This window comes from Ciconia boyciana, chromosome 8 (genome assembly GCF_034638445.1).
Source record: "Ciconia boyciana chromosome 8, ASM3463844v1, whole genome shotgun sequence".
NCBI classification, from domain to species: domain Eukaryota; kingdom Metazoa; phylum Chordata; class Aves; order Ciconiiformes; family Ciconiidae; genus Ciconia; species Ciconia boyciana.
The window spans coordinates 60144815-60164789 of NC_132941.1; the positions used below are offsets into that span (position 1 = coordinate 60144815).

General features: G+C 43.9%; 1 protein-coding gene and 1 long non-coding RNA gene across 7 annotated transcripts in view; both read right to left on the minus strand.

The window, feature by feature from the left end:
• CACUL1 (CDK2 associated cullin domain 1) overlaps window positions 1-3319 on the minus strand; it is a 55071-nt gene extending 51752 nt beyond the window's left edge. Inside the window, exon 1 of one of the 3 annotated variants that reach the window (XR_012043828.1) lies at window positions 2820-3319. Coding sequence is in view for 2 of the 3 variants with exons in the window: in XM_072870507.1 (XP_072726608.1) it covers window positions 2820-3123 (304 nt within the window). In the remaining variant the exon portion in view is untranslated. The remainder of the gene's footprint in view (window positions 1-2819) is intronic. The other 2 variants (XM_072870507.1, XM_072870506.1) reach the window with 2 other exon arrangements.
• Window positions 3320-9653: 6334 nt separating this feature from the next.
• The window catches only part of LOC140656050 (uncharacterized), a 69513-nt gene continuing 59191 nt past the window's right edge, over window positions 9654-19975 (minus strand). For 2 of the 4 annotated variants that reach the window (XR_012043952.1, XR_012043949.1), the window contains one exon: window positions 9654-9813. This is a non-coding gene — a long non-coding RNA (uncharacterized lncRNA). Of the gene's footprint in view, window positions 10278-19975 lie in introns of all 4 variants that reach the window. The other 2 variants (XR_012043947.1, XR_012043946.1) reach the window with 1 other exon arrangement.

Genomic DNA, 19975 nt, shown 5'->3' on the forward strand with positions numbered 1-19975 from the left:
AGCATACACTAGCAAGTTTATGAGTCTGCCCCGTAGTTGCTTTCAATCCTATTCTATTTTTATTACATGTCTCAGCCTGTGTTAAGACTGGTTAGTAAAAGTAACATTAAACTTTTTCTTCATCAGACGTTTGCCTACACGGCAATGCACATACACTGCACTGAACTACGTTACACAACGGGGAAGTCAACAGATTTAATGGATATGCCAGCCCTCGCAGCCACACATCCCCATCCTAAATGGGACTAGGATCAAATACATTTATAATCATCCTTGCTTGAAAAGGATGAAAAAAACCAAGAAGGAAAACTCTTCGTTTTCTCCACAATTCAGATACGCTGCAATTACTAGCACAGAAGAGTTTTGCTAAAAGTATTAAATGCTCTCTTATTTTCTCCCTTATGGCCTTTGAAAAATATTTTTCATAACACTACTGCTTTATAAATCCATAACTATGACCAAAGCTGATCAACTGTAAATAAAGACTTAGTTTTAATTTTCCCACAACATGGGAAACTTTCTTAAGTTGCTTTAACTACAAGAAAAGCTGTTAAATAAACTATGCATTATTATATCTGATTTTAATTCTCAGTCTCACCAAAATCTCAAGGAAGGAGAACTGGATTTGGCCCCTTTGAAAGATTTTTAAAGGGTTTCCATTTAACCTTCTTCCTCCATTATTGTGACAGCTAAATTAGACCAAAAAAGGCCCACCAGACAGCTTTAGCTTGCAACTATGAACATGAGCAAAACCAACACGCTGCAAGTAATTACATATTGTCACACAGGCACTGGATTTTTTGTTTTGCAGGAAAGAATCAGGAGGGAGAAACCTATCTGAATGTCAGAGGTGCTCCAATTTATCATAGGATTGTTGGAAACCATATGTCACCCACATTTTTGAAGGTCACGTGTAGGATAACCCGTCTAAGACTAAGCCTCTGCATCATGAAGCAAGCAAGGCATGAGTCCATGAGCTCATTCAACTGCAAGAAGTTCTTCACGCAGCAGAGAACAGACAACTTTCCTATCAAGCTTAAGACTGACAATCAGCTGCTCTACGCATGCTCTGCCATTGCTAAGACATAGCAGGCAGGAGGGGATCTAGCATACGCTGTCTCCCTTTTCATTGTACATTAACATCAAAAGTGACTTTTCTCCCTTTTTCTATACATGAAAATTAAACAGAGGAGATTAAGGGATCCTCTGTCAGAGGCAGGATTACAACAGGCAGGATCCTAACTCAGCTCCTGTACTTTCTCACTTCACTGGACTTGTTCTGTTCACTGGACTTGTTTCTACTTCACTGGACTTGTTCTGTTCATATACACATACCAGCAAAACTATCCAAAACACAAAGGCGTAGAAAAGTTCTAATGAATGTAACTCAGAGAATTTTGTATTTTACAGGAATTTTAATTTTCTTTAAAACAATACTTAACATCAGTAAGGCAGATATTGTGTTGGGATATCAATGCTGGCGAAGTGAAAACAAGAACTAAAAAACCACACCCTAAGCAAAATCATGCACAGTCGCTTCTCCCCCTCAGACATAAATTGTAGATTAGCTGGAAAGTCACCTTCCCATTTGGTGAAGATCCAGCTTGAAAACCATTTTCATTCTGAAATAGAAGGAAAAACTAAGGCTCTAAATTTCTGGATTAGGAATTTAAGAGCTTAGTTTAGCAAGGCCGAACAACATTTCATTTCAACTGTCTCAAGTGTTTATAAGCCACCCCAAAGTACCTGGAGCCCTGACAAGCAAGACAGGCAGAGAGCCAGAGAGCTCATGGAGTCTGGGAGCCTCAACTTCAAAGCAGCCAGCCTTGGCAATGTGCCTAGAGCCACAAAACCCAGGCTACCAGAGAAGCAGGGATCCAGAAGCCTGAACTTCGAGCTTCTGATCAGCTCCGGAGCTGGCCAGGTGAGCTAGCACTGGGAGAAGGGGGGAACAAAGAAAAAAAAGGTGCATTTCCCATCAAAATTTCATCATGGCAGTTACATGGTTACACTTCCAGGAATACTTTTAACTAGCCAAATACAAGTTTTCCAACAGCCATTAGAGAAAAGGACATACTTTGCCCAGAGGCGTGACTTCTGGAAATAAAAATAGAATTGAAATGAACAGCAAAAAAAAGTCTTCCCTTCCCTCAATCTTAGCTCAGCAAAACAACAGAAAAAGTTGCCATTTTTATTTAAAACTACATGCAAAAGATGTTTCAGAGGTAAATACACCTTCTGTTGTTCTCATGAGGCCTTTACAGACATACACCCCTTCCAGGATAGCAGGGGCCCTGCACACACCACCATCCCACCGCGTCAGCAATCACAAACAGGTTTCAGACCCATCTTTAGGCTTTTCAGGCAGAAAAAAAAAGTGTTTAAGAAAACACGACCTGAGCTAGAAGCTTCAGGAAAAGCGACGGTGCCCCTGTAGAGCCGCAAACCCTACCTACACTCGTTCCCCCAGTTCTACAGCCAGGCCTACCACGTCACCTTGCCGTGACAGGAAAGCTGCAGCAGAGGTTGGGGTGCGTGCAAGAAAGGTTATTTTCTCCTTCCGAGGCGCTTTAACCCATTTGACTTCGCTCCGAGAAGCCTCCCGGGCCACGACCCACGCAAGGGACCCGCCGTGGGGCAGACCTGCGCCTAGCCACAGGCGCGGGAGCAGCGAGCAGGGGGCAGCGGGAGCGGCGGGGGAGCGCAGGCCGGGGGGGGGGGGGGGGGGGAGTGGGTGGCAGCGCCGCGGGGCCGCCCGGGAGCGAAGTCCCCCCCGTGCGCCCGAGGCCGCCGGGGCGGAGGGCAGGGCGGTCACTCACGGAACTTGGAGGTCGAAGCGTTGATGTTGATGGCGGCGGCGATGGCTCCGGCTCCCCCCTTGCCCGCGCCGCCCCCCGGCTCGCAGCCTCGCAGCACGCCGTTGGCCTCGGGCACCGCGGGGAGCTCCGGCCCGGCCGGGGGCCCGGCGGCGGCGCCGCGCAGGAGACGGTCACCGAGCGGCGCCGCGGCGGGGCCCAGCAGGTGCCGCCCGTAGCCGCCGGCGCCCCAGTTGTTGTGGTTCTGGTCGTCCATCATGGCCTCGCAGCCGCCGCCGCCCTCCTCCTCCATGCTCTCCTCCTCCATGGCGGCTGCCTGCCTGCCGGCGCGGCGGGGAGCGAGGCGGGGCGGGGCGGGGCAGGGCGGGAGATCACCGCCCGCCGCCCATGGCGGCCGCTCTCCGCCCGGCGGGGCTCGCCGCGGCACGGCTCCGGGCACGGCCCGCGGCCGCCAGCCCAGGCTCCGGCCGCACAGCGCGACACTTTGCGGCAGGCGGAAGACGGCGGGCGGGCCGGCAGGGACACCCCACCACCCCCTCCCCCCGCGCGCCGCAGGGCATGCTGGGGAGTGTAGTCCGGCGGGACGGAGCGGCGGTTGGCTGGAGCGCGGAAGAAGGCGGGGCCGCGCGCCGGCGGCCCGCCCGCTGTGTATTGTGGGGCGGCGCGGGGTCCGCCGGTACCGTGAGGCGGTGGGCGCTGTGGCCCGGGCTGCACGGAGCGGGGCCGGGGCTCCCCTCTCCCAGTTCCTCCCAAGCCCAGTAATTAATTTTAAACTTGAGAGGGGAGGCCCCAGCAGGTCCCGCGGGTGGCTTCCCTCTCCCGCTGGGGGGAGAGCCGCGGCGCTGCCCCCGCAGCGGCCGGGGCCTGCGCTCGCTCTCGGGCCCTGTGGCTACATCCCCCTCTAGCGGGACCGCGCTCCGCAGCAGCAGGGCTCCAGGCGGGGAAACGGCCGCGGGAAAATCCCCATTGGAAAAACTTAAACGTGCTGTGGGTGTTGCACCACCCTGCGCGCTCTGACTTCGTGGTCTGTAAAGTGCCTGCACAACGTTGCCCTTTTACAGTGTTTCTGTTGACGGAGGAAAAGCCTGCACAAACAACATACAAAACCGTTTGCCAATGAACAGTGTAACAGTTAAAAACAATTTTTTAATATTGTCTAGTTGCCTTCAAGTACACTTACTTTAGGTTTTATTTTCATTTGCAACTGGCTACTGCGATGGAAGAACGGAAATGTGCAGCGGGTTTTTACTGAAAATAAATTTCCTCTGTGGGGGGTTTTGCTCTGGCTGGCAAACAAAAGAAGTGAAAAAGGTAGATAAAAGCAGAGGTGTCTAGACTTCTTTCCAAAATGTCTCATGAAAAGCGAAAAGCGTGTCATTTGTTTCCCAACTAGAAACACCGACTTCTATTTCAGCATGAGACAAAATTGTCCTATTTCATAAAAGCAGAAGGTGCCACTGATTTCACTGCACTTTGGAACGGGCCTATCTCAAGATGCTTTAATAAAGGCAAGTGATGAAAAGAATTTGTCCCTATTGCATTTTTTTCTTATGTATTTGAACTAATAGTGTTTTTCTTAGACGTAAAGATCACACTGTGAACATCGGTGGTTTGTTCAAACTAATACACAGTCCTCTCCATTTTCAATCTTTAACACCAGCGAGTCACAGTTTGTCTCGGAGACCAAAAGCTGATTTGGCGCACCACGCGTAGATCTTAGATTATGGATTTGGCATAGTCACACGCCCATTTTGGCTGTTGATTTGTTTCTATCTACACCTTAACCACAGCTGGAAAAAGGGCAGAAAGGACATTTTTGTTCACTTCTGCTGCGTCTTTGCATTTACTGAGTGGGATGTGTAATAGAATGTAAATATCAGTAGAGTCATTTATAATGGATATTAAACTTGGAAAGCTAAAGCGGCAAACCATTTTTAGCACAGGTAAGTCTTGCAATTTTCTGGTAATCCAAAGAAACGTAAATTAAGTTTGCATATCTTCACTGCTTCAAGAAAGACGTTTGTGTTCTCAACCTGCAGAGCAACTCCGTCATACCCTCCTACTCATCCGCTTCCACTGATCTCAGGAACAGGTCTCAGATCATTTGCCAGTATTTAAAAACACTGTGACCTGAGGAGAAATCAGAAACTTACCCTTATCAGCATAACTTTATCTCTGTCTTATTAATTTTGAAAGTGCTTATGTTAACAACTAAGAGCAGTGGAAAAGCAAGACAAACCCAGCAGTTTTCAGTTCTAGGATTTCTTATTTTTTGTTTCGTACTCTCTTGCTGCACACACCTATTTTTGTTACCATCTCTGTAATTTACTGACCAGCTGGGGTCTTCTGGGGGTTTTTTTCCATGATCTTTAAAGGTATGTTTCCTTTCTAATCCCTTTCACAATGTTCCTTGTACTGTGACTACTCTCACTGCACTTCCTTGTGGCTGGAGTCCAAAAAAGCTTAGGGGATACTTCACTATGGACTTCTCTACAGTCTTCTCTGTTGCCTTGTGCAACAACCTAGCCATCTTCCAAATCAAACAAGAAGCTCTTTCTTGCCTCCCATAAGGCAAATGACTAGATGCAACAGTCATCTATGGCTCATGCTATTTAAACACATGACTGCATGTTGATAAAAAGGCACTATCAAATACTTCATCGTTAAAGCAGCACTTGTTTTTGCATGCACTTCAGAGACCTCTCCGCATCGTTTCCTTTTTTCTTCGTCAGCATGTGAAAGTTTGATTCAGGCTTTAAATACTGTCTTGGCAAAATTACATTTTGCAGTACCACAACTATAATTATTTTCAATATTACTTGAGAATACAACATACAAATGCAATTCTGACAAGACCTGAGTATCCTCACATTTACATAAAATCCCTGGAAACTTGAGACCTGTCTTTATTGTAACTAGCTCGTCAGTAGACTATAGTACTTTCGCCAACAAAGTAACATGCAGATGTGACACTTTCATTTTAGATTCCTGGATCCATATTTAATTACCTAGACAAGTATCAGAAGTGTTCGTTACATCTTTATATATTATTTACCTTTTTTTTTTTTGGCTCAGCACTTTTGTTAACCATGTCACAGCTGCAACCTTTACTACAAATTAGAAGGGAAGATCAAGGTTTCCTAACACGGCAGTACCCACAGAAAGTGTGAGTCATTAAATACTTTCTACACAGAAATTTGTAGAAATGAGGCTACAAGGGAGCTTTTCCTTCTAGGCTCTCAGAAGCAGGCTGTGACACTTGCTTCTGCTGGATGTTTCTCTCTTGTGTAATTTCAATTTTATATGAACATTTGTATCAATCAGATGATAAGGGTATTTTCTTTTTCCTCAGATATTTGTGTTTATAAAGCAGAATTATTAGGTACCCCAGAACAGCTGTTGCTGCACTCCATGTCACAGCTGGGTGTATATAGGTAGCACTTAAATGATATATGAGGCCTGTTGGGAAAAGACATGCATAATATGTTTCATTTCCTGCTATTGGTAATAAATATTATGACATGGATACAATTCTTATTTTAAAACAGACCATTTTTCCTTATTTCCCAAGCGCCCAGTCCACTGAAGTCAATAGGAAAGCTTTCACTGATTTCAATGGGATTTCAATCAAGCCCTAACACAGCATGTAAAATGCTTCCCAGATTTATAGCTCTGGTTCTAAAAACCAAATGAAAAAAGAAAATAATTCTGACAAGAAAGAAATATGAATGCTAAGCAGAGCCTTAAATAGCAGTCTGTCAGGAGAAGCATGAAACGTAGCTCTTTCAATGGCAAATAAGACAGCCCCTTGCAGAATACTGGTGCAGAGCAGATAAACCGAAAGGGAGGTCTGAGTGCTCGTTATTTCTGAGACATATTTTGACAATCTCCGAGAGATTACTTGCTCGAGCTCAGAGAACCGATAGTCCCTCTGCAGTCTGGCAATCTGTGGCATACCCCTTCCAACAGCAACTACTGCTTAGGGTAAGCTTATTAGTGTAAAGTTTTCAGGAAAATCTGCCAGTTACAGTATGGAGAGACCACCCTTAGTGTTTCTTGACTATATACAATTTGCGAACACAGACTATATACAGTCTGTCTCACTGTATTACAATTTCCTAGTTGGTCTCTGCTTAGGAAAAAAAAACCAGCATATGTGATAAGTCCTTGGGAACTAAAGGCTGTTAGCACATTTTATCAGCAGTATCGATTTCTGAGAGTTCAGAAGAAGGAAACAGAGCACAAGCAGAAATCAGCTGCCTGAAGAGGAACAATCCCTGACATCTTCCACAGGCAGAAGAAAGGAAAAGAAACAGTGTATTTTGAACGTAAGGAAATCCCAGCTACCCCCCACCAAGGCAGGAGGAGCATGTTCTTGCCAGGTGCCAGCACGGTGCCTTTGGTGGAGAAGAGAAGCACGATCTCACCACGCAGCCAGGGAAGAGCAGAGTAAATGTAAGCTGCTGATCAAAACCAAACACAAGCGCTCCAGAGATGTTTGTCCTTTCTCCTGTACTGTGCTGGACATATAGGTATGCTCTTGCTGTGCAGGGCACAACAAAAATACGTAGTCAAATCACATCATATTCTCCTGAAACTAACAAAAGAGTCGTAAGAGTTCACGCTACTGTCTGCTCTCTGTTACCCCTGGGTGCATATGCAAAAACTCAGCTGGATAATTTGCATTTAGGGAAAGTGGGAAAGTTTTACATTAGGTTCAAGTGCATACTTGCTTCTGTCCTTTAGCAAGTAAGGCTGTGTTCCTCCTCTCCAGCCTTACAAAGAGAACAGGACCCAGAGCTGTGTGAAGCTGTTTATAATGCAAATATATTTTCAAACCAGCTCCCTTTTCTCTGCCTGAACGCCATCATCAGCAAGATATTAAGAGCACAATGACTACAGTAGTATATACACTGAAATTTTTCCAACTTCCCCACTAGTGGTCACATTCCCTGCATCAACTGTGCCTGATGTGAGAGCCTTCAGGGCACTATTTGGCTATAATTAACATGACCAGCCGCACCTAGGTTCCCCACCCATAAACCTGCCCTTTTGTCCAGGAGCTCCATTTAAGCTCAGAGCTTGAGGTTCACTCCTTGCCTGTGCTATGTTGTGCATATCCTGTTACCTTCCTCTACCAGGTCTTTGCATGTTACTCTCTCCCTCATAAATTATTAAACAGGATTATTTCAAGGTCTGTGTCACTCAGTTTCTGGATATGAGGATAACTCAGTATTTGGCCCAGGGGAACAGGCAGAAGAGACAGCCCTGTGCAGCCGTCTTCCCTAGGCCAGAGCCTCGGCTGAACGTAGGCTGGATGCTCTGTTATGTCAGTCAGACATAAAGCAATGCCCTAACCTGAGCCCCGAGGATAGCAGGATAGATGGCATGTGTATCCTGTAATTTTACAGCACATATATTTTGCTCTATGGGTTTGGTTTTGGTTTTACAGCACCAATACAAAGCACAATTCTTTTAGCATCATTACACTACAAGCATTTTTGTGGCTTGTGATATGGGTTAATCCTTCTAACTACGGGCATGACCAGACTATTCTGTCCCATAAGCCAATATCAAAAGGAACTCACGTTTAAATAATAAAATGTATTGGCTGGTATTCATTAGTAACCATATTTTGGTTGTTTCTTGGGCCTTTGGTCGGCCAGTCTAATATGTCTGGATGATACTGGGCCAGTGCAAGCAATAGAAAGGAGTCTCTGAAACTGTGTTCAGCACTTTACAAAACCAGCCGCCTGCCTCCAGCACACATGAAAAATCTGGATTGCGATCTATTACGCACCACAAAATATGAAGACAATTAAAGAGAATTCCTTACCACAAGGGAAAGCTTCAAGCATCTGAAAGTCCAGGATGCGTGCAGGCAGCTGGCCACAGCTCTTGCCTGGAGCGTGTACCACCTCCAGGTTACACACCTGCAGTGTGTAGTTACAACCACCTGCAGTTACACAAAAGGTGAGGATTTGGCCATATCTGAGCTACCCGTGGCAGCTAATACCATGCCGGAAGGTCACGCGTGTCTGGCCATTGCACGACACCACCGAAGGCAACGCTCCCACCAGCCAGGCTGAGCCATCGCCACGGGTCCGGGTCCGGCCGTGCCGCTCCTGGCACAGGGCCCTGGCACCGCGTGGTCCTCACAGGGGACATGACGACACTTTCACGCAGCTTTCTTCAAACTCGTGGCTGCCAGCCCTTGTGCTGGCTGTTGCTCACGCAGGTTCCCCACTGAGGGTCCCCACCAAGACGAGCTGGCTCCAGCCCCACACCACACGCGCTCAGCAGTTCAGCCAGCACTGGTGTGTTCTCACTGGGGCCAAAGTGGATAGATACATCGTTCTGGCTCCCCAATGGATTTAGGTTCTTCAGGAAGAGGCCTGGTGCATTTAACACAGTAAAAAACTGCAGAGGATGTTTCACCGATGCTGTTTTTACAGCCCGTCATTAGATGTCAGCCCGCGCCCCTGGGACCACGGTGCTGGGCAGGTCATCAGCCGCACAGGCGCATCCAGCGACACGTGCTTATAGGGTAGCACTTGGCAATAAACACAAAAGCCCCGGCTTTATTAATGCAAAACGAAGAAGCAAAACAGCATGTAAATTTTCTGCTGTTTCATCATGTTTTCTCATTTGACTTGCTCCATTATCTCCTGGTAATCTTCCACCGAGCCTCCGCCTCCGCTCGGGTGTGCAGGGTATTGTAAGCTCTCTAAAAGCGCCCCATTTATCAAACAAGTGCTTCTCGACTAAAAGCAAAAAGGAAACTCTAGACTTCTCTGAGCAGATTTTGTTTATTGTATCATTAAGTATTTCATTTCTTTCTCACAATGTATTCAAAGAATATGCATGAGTCTGTGAAAACTTTGGTTCCAGTAAAATAAGAATAAATAATAGAATACATTAAGTAACATTTTCGGAGAATCTGCAAAAGCTTTTGTGCTTTAATCTTCGATCCAGGTCCCCCTTTCCACTTCTTAAGCTGCGAATGCAAATACAAAGATGTGTTGGGTATAAAAGCACAACAATTTTAGTAATTTAAAAAAAAAAAAAGAAAAGTTAAAAGGATTTTTATATTAACTGATGCTAATAGGATTTTTTCAGTAGTGAGAAACTTTTTTAGAAGGGACATTACCAATACATTTAGGTGTAAAATTTAGGAAATATTTGGGAGTTTTTCGTAAGAGTGAATAGGGTGAAAACTTTCATTCCTCCTAGCCTTTCCCAGGTAAGTGTAACAGCAGCATTGCGCTGGTTACCAAGAGCCATCAATGTAACAAAGCATTCCGGTTTGGTTTTTCCAAAATTAAAATAAAAAAACCCAGCATAAATGGTGATGGGCAGATCGCCCTGTAAAGCCAACTGTCATTCGCCTAGAGGTGGAGCCAGTCATCTGCAGGGCTGAACACAGAGGAACGACATTTTCTGAGCAATAATGCCGGAAAACTGGGAAAAAAAAAAAAAGGTCATGTATTTGCTTGAATAATGGCTATATGTGTGTGATACATCCTCACCAGTAATGAGCAGCAGATTACTGGAAGGTTTAGCATACATTTGTGATAGCCGCAAGAGAATTTTTCAGGGGAAAATCGGAGAAGGGAGACTGGGGTGGGAAGGAAGAATCATTGCACAAGCAAAAACAATATATAAAGGGGAAGAGAACAAGTAGCACCTCCCTTACAGAGTAATGCTTTGCTGCTGTACCATATAGAGCCCTACTAATGACTACTGTCTTGCACAATGCTTTTAGGCATTAGGCAGCACTTCTCTTGCTGTTTCAGAAATAGGCCTTTCTAGGACAGTTTAATCAGATAGTAAGAAAGCTTTCTCCATAACATCTTTCATTTGCTTTCACATCTAAGACGTTCTGGAAAATAATTTGTGCACCACATATCTGGCTGGCGTGAACCACCAGCATGCATCAACAGAAGAACTGGCGCCCAGTCTTTGTTTTGTATTAGATACTGGATATCAACTTCCTCATTCTTGATATTTTCTCAGAAAATGGAAAAATAGCATCCATAGTCCCTCCTGCTGGAAGATAATGTATGAATCCACCGTGTCTAAGTTTTAAACTGGAGCACTATCTTTCCGTAACTATAAGAGAAGAAATACTGGTTCATTAAAACTTTTTCTGTCAATAATCTGCCACGGTGTGGAAGGCTTTAATGACAGTCTCTTTGTGGTTATCATAGCTATTGCGTGGTTTCTTGGTCTGCTTTCAATTTGGTACTTAAAGGAAGGTCCACCCATGTATTCTGTGGGACCTGGTGCCACTTCCCGCTTTCCATTCTACATTCTCCAGGTTCAGAAGGTGACGCCTGCTCTGATCTGCTCCAAAATCTCAGCTGGCCAAACTAATGTCCACTCGTAAAATACTTCAGGGTGAAAGGAATTACACAAATGCAAGGGGTTTTACAGAGAAACTTAAATACAGAAATAACAAATGCAAGAGATTTTTTAAGTGTTCTTAGTCAAGGACCAAAGACACACAGACGCCAGCCTCTAGCCCTCACGATTGCTGTTCTTACCAGCGCGGCAAGTGGTGTTATCTTAATCAAACTTCACAATTAGCACTCCAGCCTCATCCTCCTCAATCTGCCCAGAGCTTTGGCATCATTCACCACCTACAATCTTGTCTTGCCTGGCTTCTTTGCTCAGTACTCCCTAATTTTCTTCCTACTTCTTCAGTTATTTCTTCCCTTCAGCCTCTCTTCCCCCACCCAGGTTGTGTTTGTGTCCCTGGCTTTACTTTCTCTCCTCCTCCCTTCCTTTCTGGCAGTAATACAATCTCAACATATCAAAAACCATAAGCTCAACTTCAAAGAGAGCTTTTAATTTCCCTCCAGACTCACTATCTTATCTCTTTCCTTTACGTCTTCTCTTGGGCACAGTCCCGTCATCCCACCTGGGTGCTGCCCTGGCTTGGGCCTTCGTGTCCCACATCCTGCCATTCTTGGAAACTGGTGCAAGTAACATTTTGGCATAAGCCCTCTCTTACCCACCCAAAGGTGCGAGTCTCCTGAGCAGATTCTCTCCTCTTTCCTCAGTCACAGTGACCTTTTTTTCCACTTCCCCTCAACAAATGTGACCATGTTGCCCCCTTATCCATCAAACCGACCATGTTACTAAACCGTCTCAGACCCCTCTTGAGTTTCTGGACCCCCTTCTCCATCGCAGCAAACAGAAGCTTCACTTTCAAGGTTCTTTTTTCATTAAGTATCAGGAAACCAACTCTGTCCTCCAGTCTGTTCAGGATAAAAGCCCTTATCTCCCACTTGTTAACACACTCACTCAGGCACTTTTGTGCTTTTTCCCAGGCAGCTGTAAGTATCTGTGAAACTATCCACATTATCCTTAAAATTCTCCTTTGACATTATGTCAATAAAATCCTTAAGTGTTCGGCTGCCGGTGTGCTGAAACCCTCTGACTAACAGTGGCTCATATTTCCTTCTGCCTCCCTCCCTGTCTATATCCATTCATTAGCTCTTGTCTGATAGCGAGATCTTGGGCTTTGAAGGACAGGCATTGCCTTTCTCTTTCACAGCCCCCACCACATTGGGGTCTTGATCCTGACCGGCTGCTGTATTACAACAGTGGGGGACTAAATCAATCCATAGTCTTTTCCCATCAAAATTATGCTTCAATCTTTTTTCTAATTGATAGCATACTTGTCCCAAGTTCACCATGGACTGCAGGAGTTTAGGTGCAAACGACGCATATACCATTGCATAATAAAAGGACGCGATGAACCAGCAAGAACATCGACGAGCGTTATTGAAGACTAATTCTGACTTCATATCAGAATGAAAGAAAAAATAAATATGGAATTTCCTGACAGTGCATCAGCAGAAAAGTGATAAAAACATGTAAAAGCGTTCCTGGGAGTTTTTTATATGTACAATATTTTAAATTCACACCTTTGCTTCTGTCAAGTATTTGTATCTAACCACTGGTAGACCTTATCAGGAAATGAGAATAGAAGGAGAAGGAGGCTTTTATAGGATTCTGAAACTCTAGCACCCTTTAAATGTCATCTTCTGATGTTGCAAAAAATATCAAATCCCATCCTGTTTTGTGGTTGTTCCATGGTAATAAGTAACATTAACAGATTATGCTTCAGGACAAGTAGTTTCTCTGCTCTTGCCACTCCTTGCAAGCTGCTCCTTCCCTGCTTTAAGACTGATTCCCCAGGACAGATTTTATTCCTAATTTAGAGACCTATCCACTTGGCTTCATAGACATCTCTCTTGAAGTCCAAGCAGAATTCAAAGAAAATACTCTTTCATATTCATATGGTCAAAAATATTGTGTTTTCCTGTTAGACAACAATTTCTAAGCCATAAATCTTTTCTAGGGCAACTTTTGCTGGCAGAATTATAGCGGCAGCAGAGCTAGCATAGCATTCCCGATGCTTTACACGGCAAACACTACCAGTTTGACATATGCCTAAGTCTAGAACGGAGGGACTAAGCTTTTAAATAGCTTAATTCATTGGTGCAATTTCTTTGCTATGTATCAGCTGAAAATGTCACCCAGGATCAAAATCATAATGGAGATGCTACAAAACAACAAAGAGAATGGAAAACAATGCAGGAGCAAATATAAACAAAATAAACTTTATTTACAGTTAATAAAAGGACATGGGACAATAACAAACAAATCACTTCTCTTTATGTCTATTCATTAGTGTGGCTTAAGGCATGTGGAAATTTTCCCACAAAACTCACTGCTGCAATGCATAATTAAGAAAAGCACAGGGACTACTTACTGTTACAGCAAGAAATCTCAGCTGAATCTAACCACCTTTCATATAGTTTTCTTCAAGCATTCTCTGTTGAGGGGCAGTGAGAATTACCATATTGTAGGTGAGCTTTTATGTGCTGCTTTATAAAAGAAGTTAGCTTCTATGCAAAAAAACCCGAAATAAATAAATCCCTATGGAGGAACTGGTTGAATTAGACAAAACAATACTTACTAATCTCTCACTTAAATAAGAATAAATAAAAAAGGTAGCAAGTAGTCTGTCACGTGTGTTACCTTCACAGACAGGAAATTATTTTAAGTTCTCTGTAAAGGTTTGTTCTGTAAGCGAAATAGGTAAAGAAAAGCCCATATGACAAAAATAAGGGGAATTAGGTCAGCTTCTGGACTCATCCATCAGTGTAAATGCAGCACATCTCCAGGTCATACAATTCCAAAATAATTTAAAGTGATTGTTTTCAAGTCAGTCTTCCATCGTCCACCTTTCTTTTTGCCAGAGGCCAGAAATAGCACCTCATAATTTATCCTCTATGTCAGGCTTTGCAACAGCTGCCCCCTTCTGAGCCATTGAACTCAGTTTACTGCATCTGCTTTCAATATACACACTGGAACCATATTTTCTCTATTGCATTCACCTGTCAGATATAGTTTAAGAGAACATGCTTCAGATAATGCTAAGAAATGCTACATCCACAAGACTACTCCTGTACTTATAATTCAGTGTGTTCGTGAGCTGTCTTGAAAAGCTCACAGAACTTCATCAGCCTTCAACGCATTGCAATAAACTAATACTGCTAATTTATGGGTTGGATGCCAGAGAAAAGTTGGCTGATAATTTTTCAGTTTCTAAAATCAGCAGTTCCCTTGGACCCAAACATTCCAAATTTCTGCCCAAAAAAATGGCGAAACCTTCCCTGCTCTTTTTCCAGTCCCCCTGTATTGTGACCAGTCTGGGACACTTACCTCAAATGAGTTCCCAGAGCCTTTCCCAGTTCCCAGGTCGGGGTGTGAATCCCCTCCACATGCTGGCTCTGTGGAGATAAGACTCGGGCACGGCAAGCCCTTGTCCCTCTCCATCTTAGCCTTGATGCTCTGCTTTAACCAGGAGAAAAACTTGAGTGTGTGGGTCACTTGAGTGCGTGGGTCACCTGCACTTTGGGCAGGTGCCTGTTCTGGGCAATCAGGAGTAGGATTTTGCCATGGCTTGTGCTTTCCATTCCGCATAGATGTAGTATCCTTCCTGTTATAAAAGCTGATTACTAGATCCCAGCGTACCCGGGCTGCTCTGCACAAGTTCTTTCTTCTCTGCAGCTTGTCAGAAAGTCTCTCTGGCTGTTCACATTGCCCAAATGAAATTTAGGCTGATCTAATCAGAACAACACTGGCGGAAGGGACCACAATGCTCCTGCCATTTATTATCTGTTGTCAGAGTCTACCTGGAAACACATGCCCAGTCCCAGGGCCCCCCAGGTACTAGCCAACAGAGTAGTGTGGCAACAGATCTCTGCTCTGCACAATTTACTGAGCAGATGTTGGGCAGGATAAAAAGAACAATCCAGACGATGGGAGAAGTCTCCTGAAGTTGAACCTCACCATACCAGGGTATTTATCTGTTTCTACACCCTCACTGCTCTGAAGCCACAGATTCACTATTCTTGTATGAACGTGCACAGTAAGATTCAAGTAAATGGCAATTGGCACATGGCAGTTTGAATCCCTTTATGTCGGTATCTGCTTCTTCATCTTTCAAAAAGTAGAAGCAGCAGCTGGTCCGAACTGGAATGCATCCAGCTTCATGTTGAAAAGGGAAGAATTCCCTTTAAGAGGTTAGTATCCAGCCTCAGCTTTGTTCAGCGCCACCTCCTGAATAGCAAGAATTACGTTTGAAAGGTATGTTCTTTGAGCAGCTCCTGAATAGGAAAAACTATAGGAGTCTGCACATTTTTACAAAGAAAAGATGTGCTCTTCTCCATTTACTGATCCAATGCTCAAAGAGCACAAAAATCACCTCCTGTGGGTGCCAGGCTTTGAGAACAAACAAAAAAAGAAAAATGGATAGTTTTTCTAGGTCACGGAAAGCAGGCAAAACACAGGAGATGTTTTCTATTGCCACTCCACTCTCCTCTCTGCTCCCCCAAAACATAAATAGTCCTGTGATTCTTTGGAAAGCTGCTCTTTCCTTGTTGAATCTTGAAAGAAAAGATAATTGCTTTTTCCATATGCAGGTAATGATGAGAGAGACCGAGATACATTTTTTACGTAACGCAATCTGTCATTCATTAAAATTACTACTGCCTGAGTTGAGAGGTTTCTAGCAGAAGTGACATCTTCTCAGAAGATGTATTGAAAGGAAGTCAGATAAATAGAAATTGTCTCCTCTTACTTTTGCACAACACATCAAACTCTAGTTTGCAGCTTAACAAAACCTGTCGTGTAAGTTCTCATAGGAGTTGCGGGTTTGTTAAAATACCAGCCCAAAGCTGGTATGTACATTTATCTATGTATATATGATATTAAAAATATTAATTCTCCATTATTCCAAGTGTGACCAAATCAGTTCCTAGTGAAATATTGCATCTTTTATAATTCTTTGCATTCTAAGTATATAGATTTAAACAACATTGGACTAAATATATACCATTTGTTACACCACTGCAATCAACAAATGGAAAGAAATATTAGGCTTAAGGGATACTTTTTCAATAGTGAAGGTAAGTAATTGGGAGTTGTGGCCAGTGAAGGAAGCAGCGGACTCTCTGTTACAAGCATCATCACTCAGTAAATCAGTGATGCATTCTGGCTCACGATACAGTGGTCCTTTCTAGCTTTAAAAACTTCTAGAAGTTCTCTCTGCTGATCATGTCATCTCCCCGCCACTATCTGGTATACGGTATCAGCAACAGACCTGCTAGACCTCGATGGCATTCATTCCAAGAGACCTTGTATCACATGAAATCCCAGAGCTCTCATGCAACAAAAATAATGGTATGCCCTTGGTCAGCAGCAATTTGTTCACTGTCTGTCAGTTCATTCCCTGCAAGGGAGGCATCGCCCAGTGGCAGAACCCAGTGCCTATCACACCGGGGTGCACAGCTGGGACATAAAAGTGAACATGCATTTTTTTTTTAAAGCAGAGTTACAGAGGCAGAGTGACATCCCTTTGCCTAGGATGCACCTAGCTGTACAGCAAATGCAACACATCAATTGCTGATGTTATCAAAGGAAATAGCATTTCCAGCCACATGGGAAATATGTCAGCAAAACAAATGGATTCAAATAAACAGCGGCAGAAGGCTCATAGAAATATTGATTCATGGCTCTTTATCCTCTGTCCTTTTCAAATGGTCCCTTTCTAGCACTCAGGCTGCTGTGATAAATACCTCCTCCCCTTCCTGTATTCTTGACTATTGAGAATACACTTTGTGTGATTTTCTGAGCAGGGAGGAAAAAAAAAATTAAAAAAAAGAGACACCTACACTTTTTAGTGATTCTGGTTTCGAGCCATTAGCTTGCCCTGCAGTATCAGGCATTGCTTTGAACATCTCCCTAATACAACGACTGATTTGTATCAAGGTGCTTCTCAGTGAAGGCAAGGCATTTGAGAAAAAACACTGAATTAAGTGTCATTAACAGAAGATTAGCAGTAGAAATGCATCAAAGGAAGCAAGATTAAAATCACTATAAAGTGAGCAACTGAAGCAACTGGAAAAGTCCTTCCCATTCAGACAGGTCACCTATTCAAGTCCAACCTAAATCAAAAGTGAAAATGAGTCTTGTGTAGCTTTGGAGAAATGAGACGAGAGGTCTGTCTACTGGGTTTACATTTGGTAGACAGCCCCATCACAAAAACAGTTGCTGTCAATTTTAGCAAAGGACAATGCAAGGTTGTACATTTGGCTAATTCAATCAAAATATTTGTAAAAAAAATATTATGCTCATTTTTTGAATAAATGCCACTACCAGAAGAACATTTTTGCCACCTAACCATAAAAGCACAGAAAAGATGTGCAAATGGAGAGGGAGGCAACACAGTACAGGCAGCGTCCGAGGGCTCTGAGCCTTCGAAACCTTATGGTGAGGGTTTCGACTGCTACCAGCAGAAGTGCCATCTCCTGCTTTCCAGGAGGAGGTTTCCCAGCTACCTCCAGGGAAGCACAACTTTCTTCAGACAAACAGGTTTGTATCAGAGTCATCAATGTCAGCTCTTCTCAATCTATCTAACGCCTAAATTAAGTTAAGCATTTGAGGAGGACCAAGAAAACTTTAACTCCTGTCCTTCAGCATACCTAATGCCCTGGCTTCTCGAAGCAGAGCAGTGCTGCCAGTTCAAGTCTTGCCCCCATACAAGAGAATTCGTCTTCCAAGTGGAGGCAGCAAAGAGACATTGTTGATCCAATGCCTGTACCCTGAGGGCACTGCTCAACGACTTCATAGATACAGGAAAGGAAAAAAAGCCTTATAAACGTAAGGAATTGTTTGTGCTGACCTCAGTCTGTTGGACTGGTTACCCTAGCTGGCACCGACCTTGTGAGAAGACAGCCCTTCCTGCTCCGGTTGAAGGCACAAGCTAAAACCCCTTCTTAAGCTCTAGGGTTCACGGCCCATAGCACAGTTCTTGGGGAGGAATGTGGGGTTTTTAATGAGCTGGTGCTGTTCTGCTAAATGATCTGCAAGTGCTTATTCCCCTCCTCCTCTGCTAGTTGTCCTTTTTTACTGCTATAAAAATGTTAGTATGACTGCATGAATAACTGCCCCTGATGAATTTCAGGAGTTTCAACACATACTTTAAAAGCAGAAGTCATTAGCAAGTATCTATTTGACCACTGACAGCTGAAACAGTAAGAAGAGCAATCATTTAATAACAGTTAAGGTTAAATATATTCCTGTAGTTTATCATAATTCACTTTCCCTAGATGCATGACATCAGGTAGTAAACATTGAGGAGAAGAACAGTGTGAATTACGCAGTGTGGCAGATATAACCATCAGCAGCAGGCTTTAACATCAAACCAATTCAAAACAGGAGTCTGACAAACAATGTCAGGGGATCATCATATGACATTAAAGTCCTCATAATATCATCCTTTCATATATGTGATATATTGGAGGCAGCTCTCGGATAGTCCATAATGGCCCACCTGCCACCGCAGTGATATATGAACTGTATATTAAGGAAATGAAACAGGAATTATGCACGATGCATCATTTCTCTTGCTAGTGTCATTGGGCAGGGAAGACTGCAGCACCCTGTTTCTTCAGGATAAAACAGGATTCTTAGTCCTTTATTGATACAGAACAGAATAGAACAGAATATTTCGGTTGGAAGGGACCTACAGTGGACCTACAGTGGTCATCTAGTCCAACTGCCTGACCACTTCAGGGCTGACCAAAAGTTAAGGCATGTTATTAGGGGCATTGTCCAAATGCCTCTTAAACACTGACAGGCTTGGAGCATCGACCACCTCTCGAGGAAGCCTGTTCCCTGTTTGACCACCCTTTCGGTAAAGAAATGCTTCCTAATGTCCACTCTGAACCTCCCCTGGCATAGCCTTGAACCATTCCCATGCCTCAGTGGATACCAGGGAGAAGAGATCAGCAAATAGGGGTGTGATTTGTGAATAAAGGATTTATTACATTGGGGGAAAACAGAGATTGAAATTCACCCCATGGGTCAGTGAAATGGAGGAGCACAGCTTGCACAGCCCCAGCGCTTAGCCAGCCACAGGCTGATATAGTAACAAGCTTTTAATCATAGATTTCATTTGTGGGCCTATGGATTGTTTGCAATGGAAACTCTTCCTACAAATTACAAGTTTGAGGGTGCTGTAAGACCTTAGGCAGCCAAACTAGATTTCAGGGTTCCTCTGACAGTCAGCAAAGGTGACTTCAGCTTCTCCAGGGGACTGTTCACAGCACTTCAGCTCCCCATATAACCAGCAGAGAGAAGTAAGTCAGATATCTAAAACTAGCCTGTGAACACTCTCCCACACACAGAAATGTTTAATCTGGAAATTCTTGTGTAATTTTAAATATCAATTCTATTTGCAAATAAGCAAAAGAACTTCCCAAAGAAGCATTTAAACTCTGTCTCTTCTCAGGACACATTTACTGTCCTAATTTACTGTTTTTATAGGAATGAAACGACCATATAGTTCATTAACCAGTGATGGCTGTGGGAACCTGTAACCCAGGTCAATGACTGCAAAAAGGGAAAGGTGTTTTGACTTTTGGCTCCAGAGAAGTGGAGTAGTCATGCTGGAGGAGGGCATGGGAAGCCAAGCATCCCTCTGAGCAAAACGTCAGACCCACCCTATGCCATGTCCATTCCCTGTAGGAAGGCTTGGGACCACTCCCTCCACCTCAGCCTCTTCTCTATTAGAA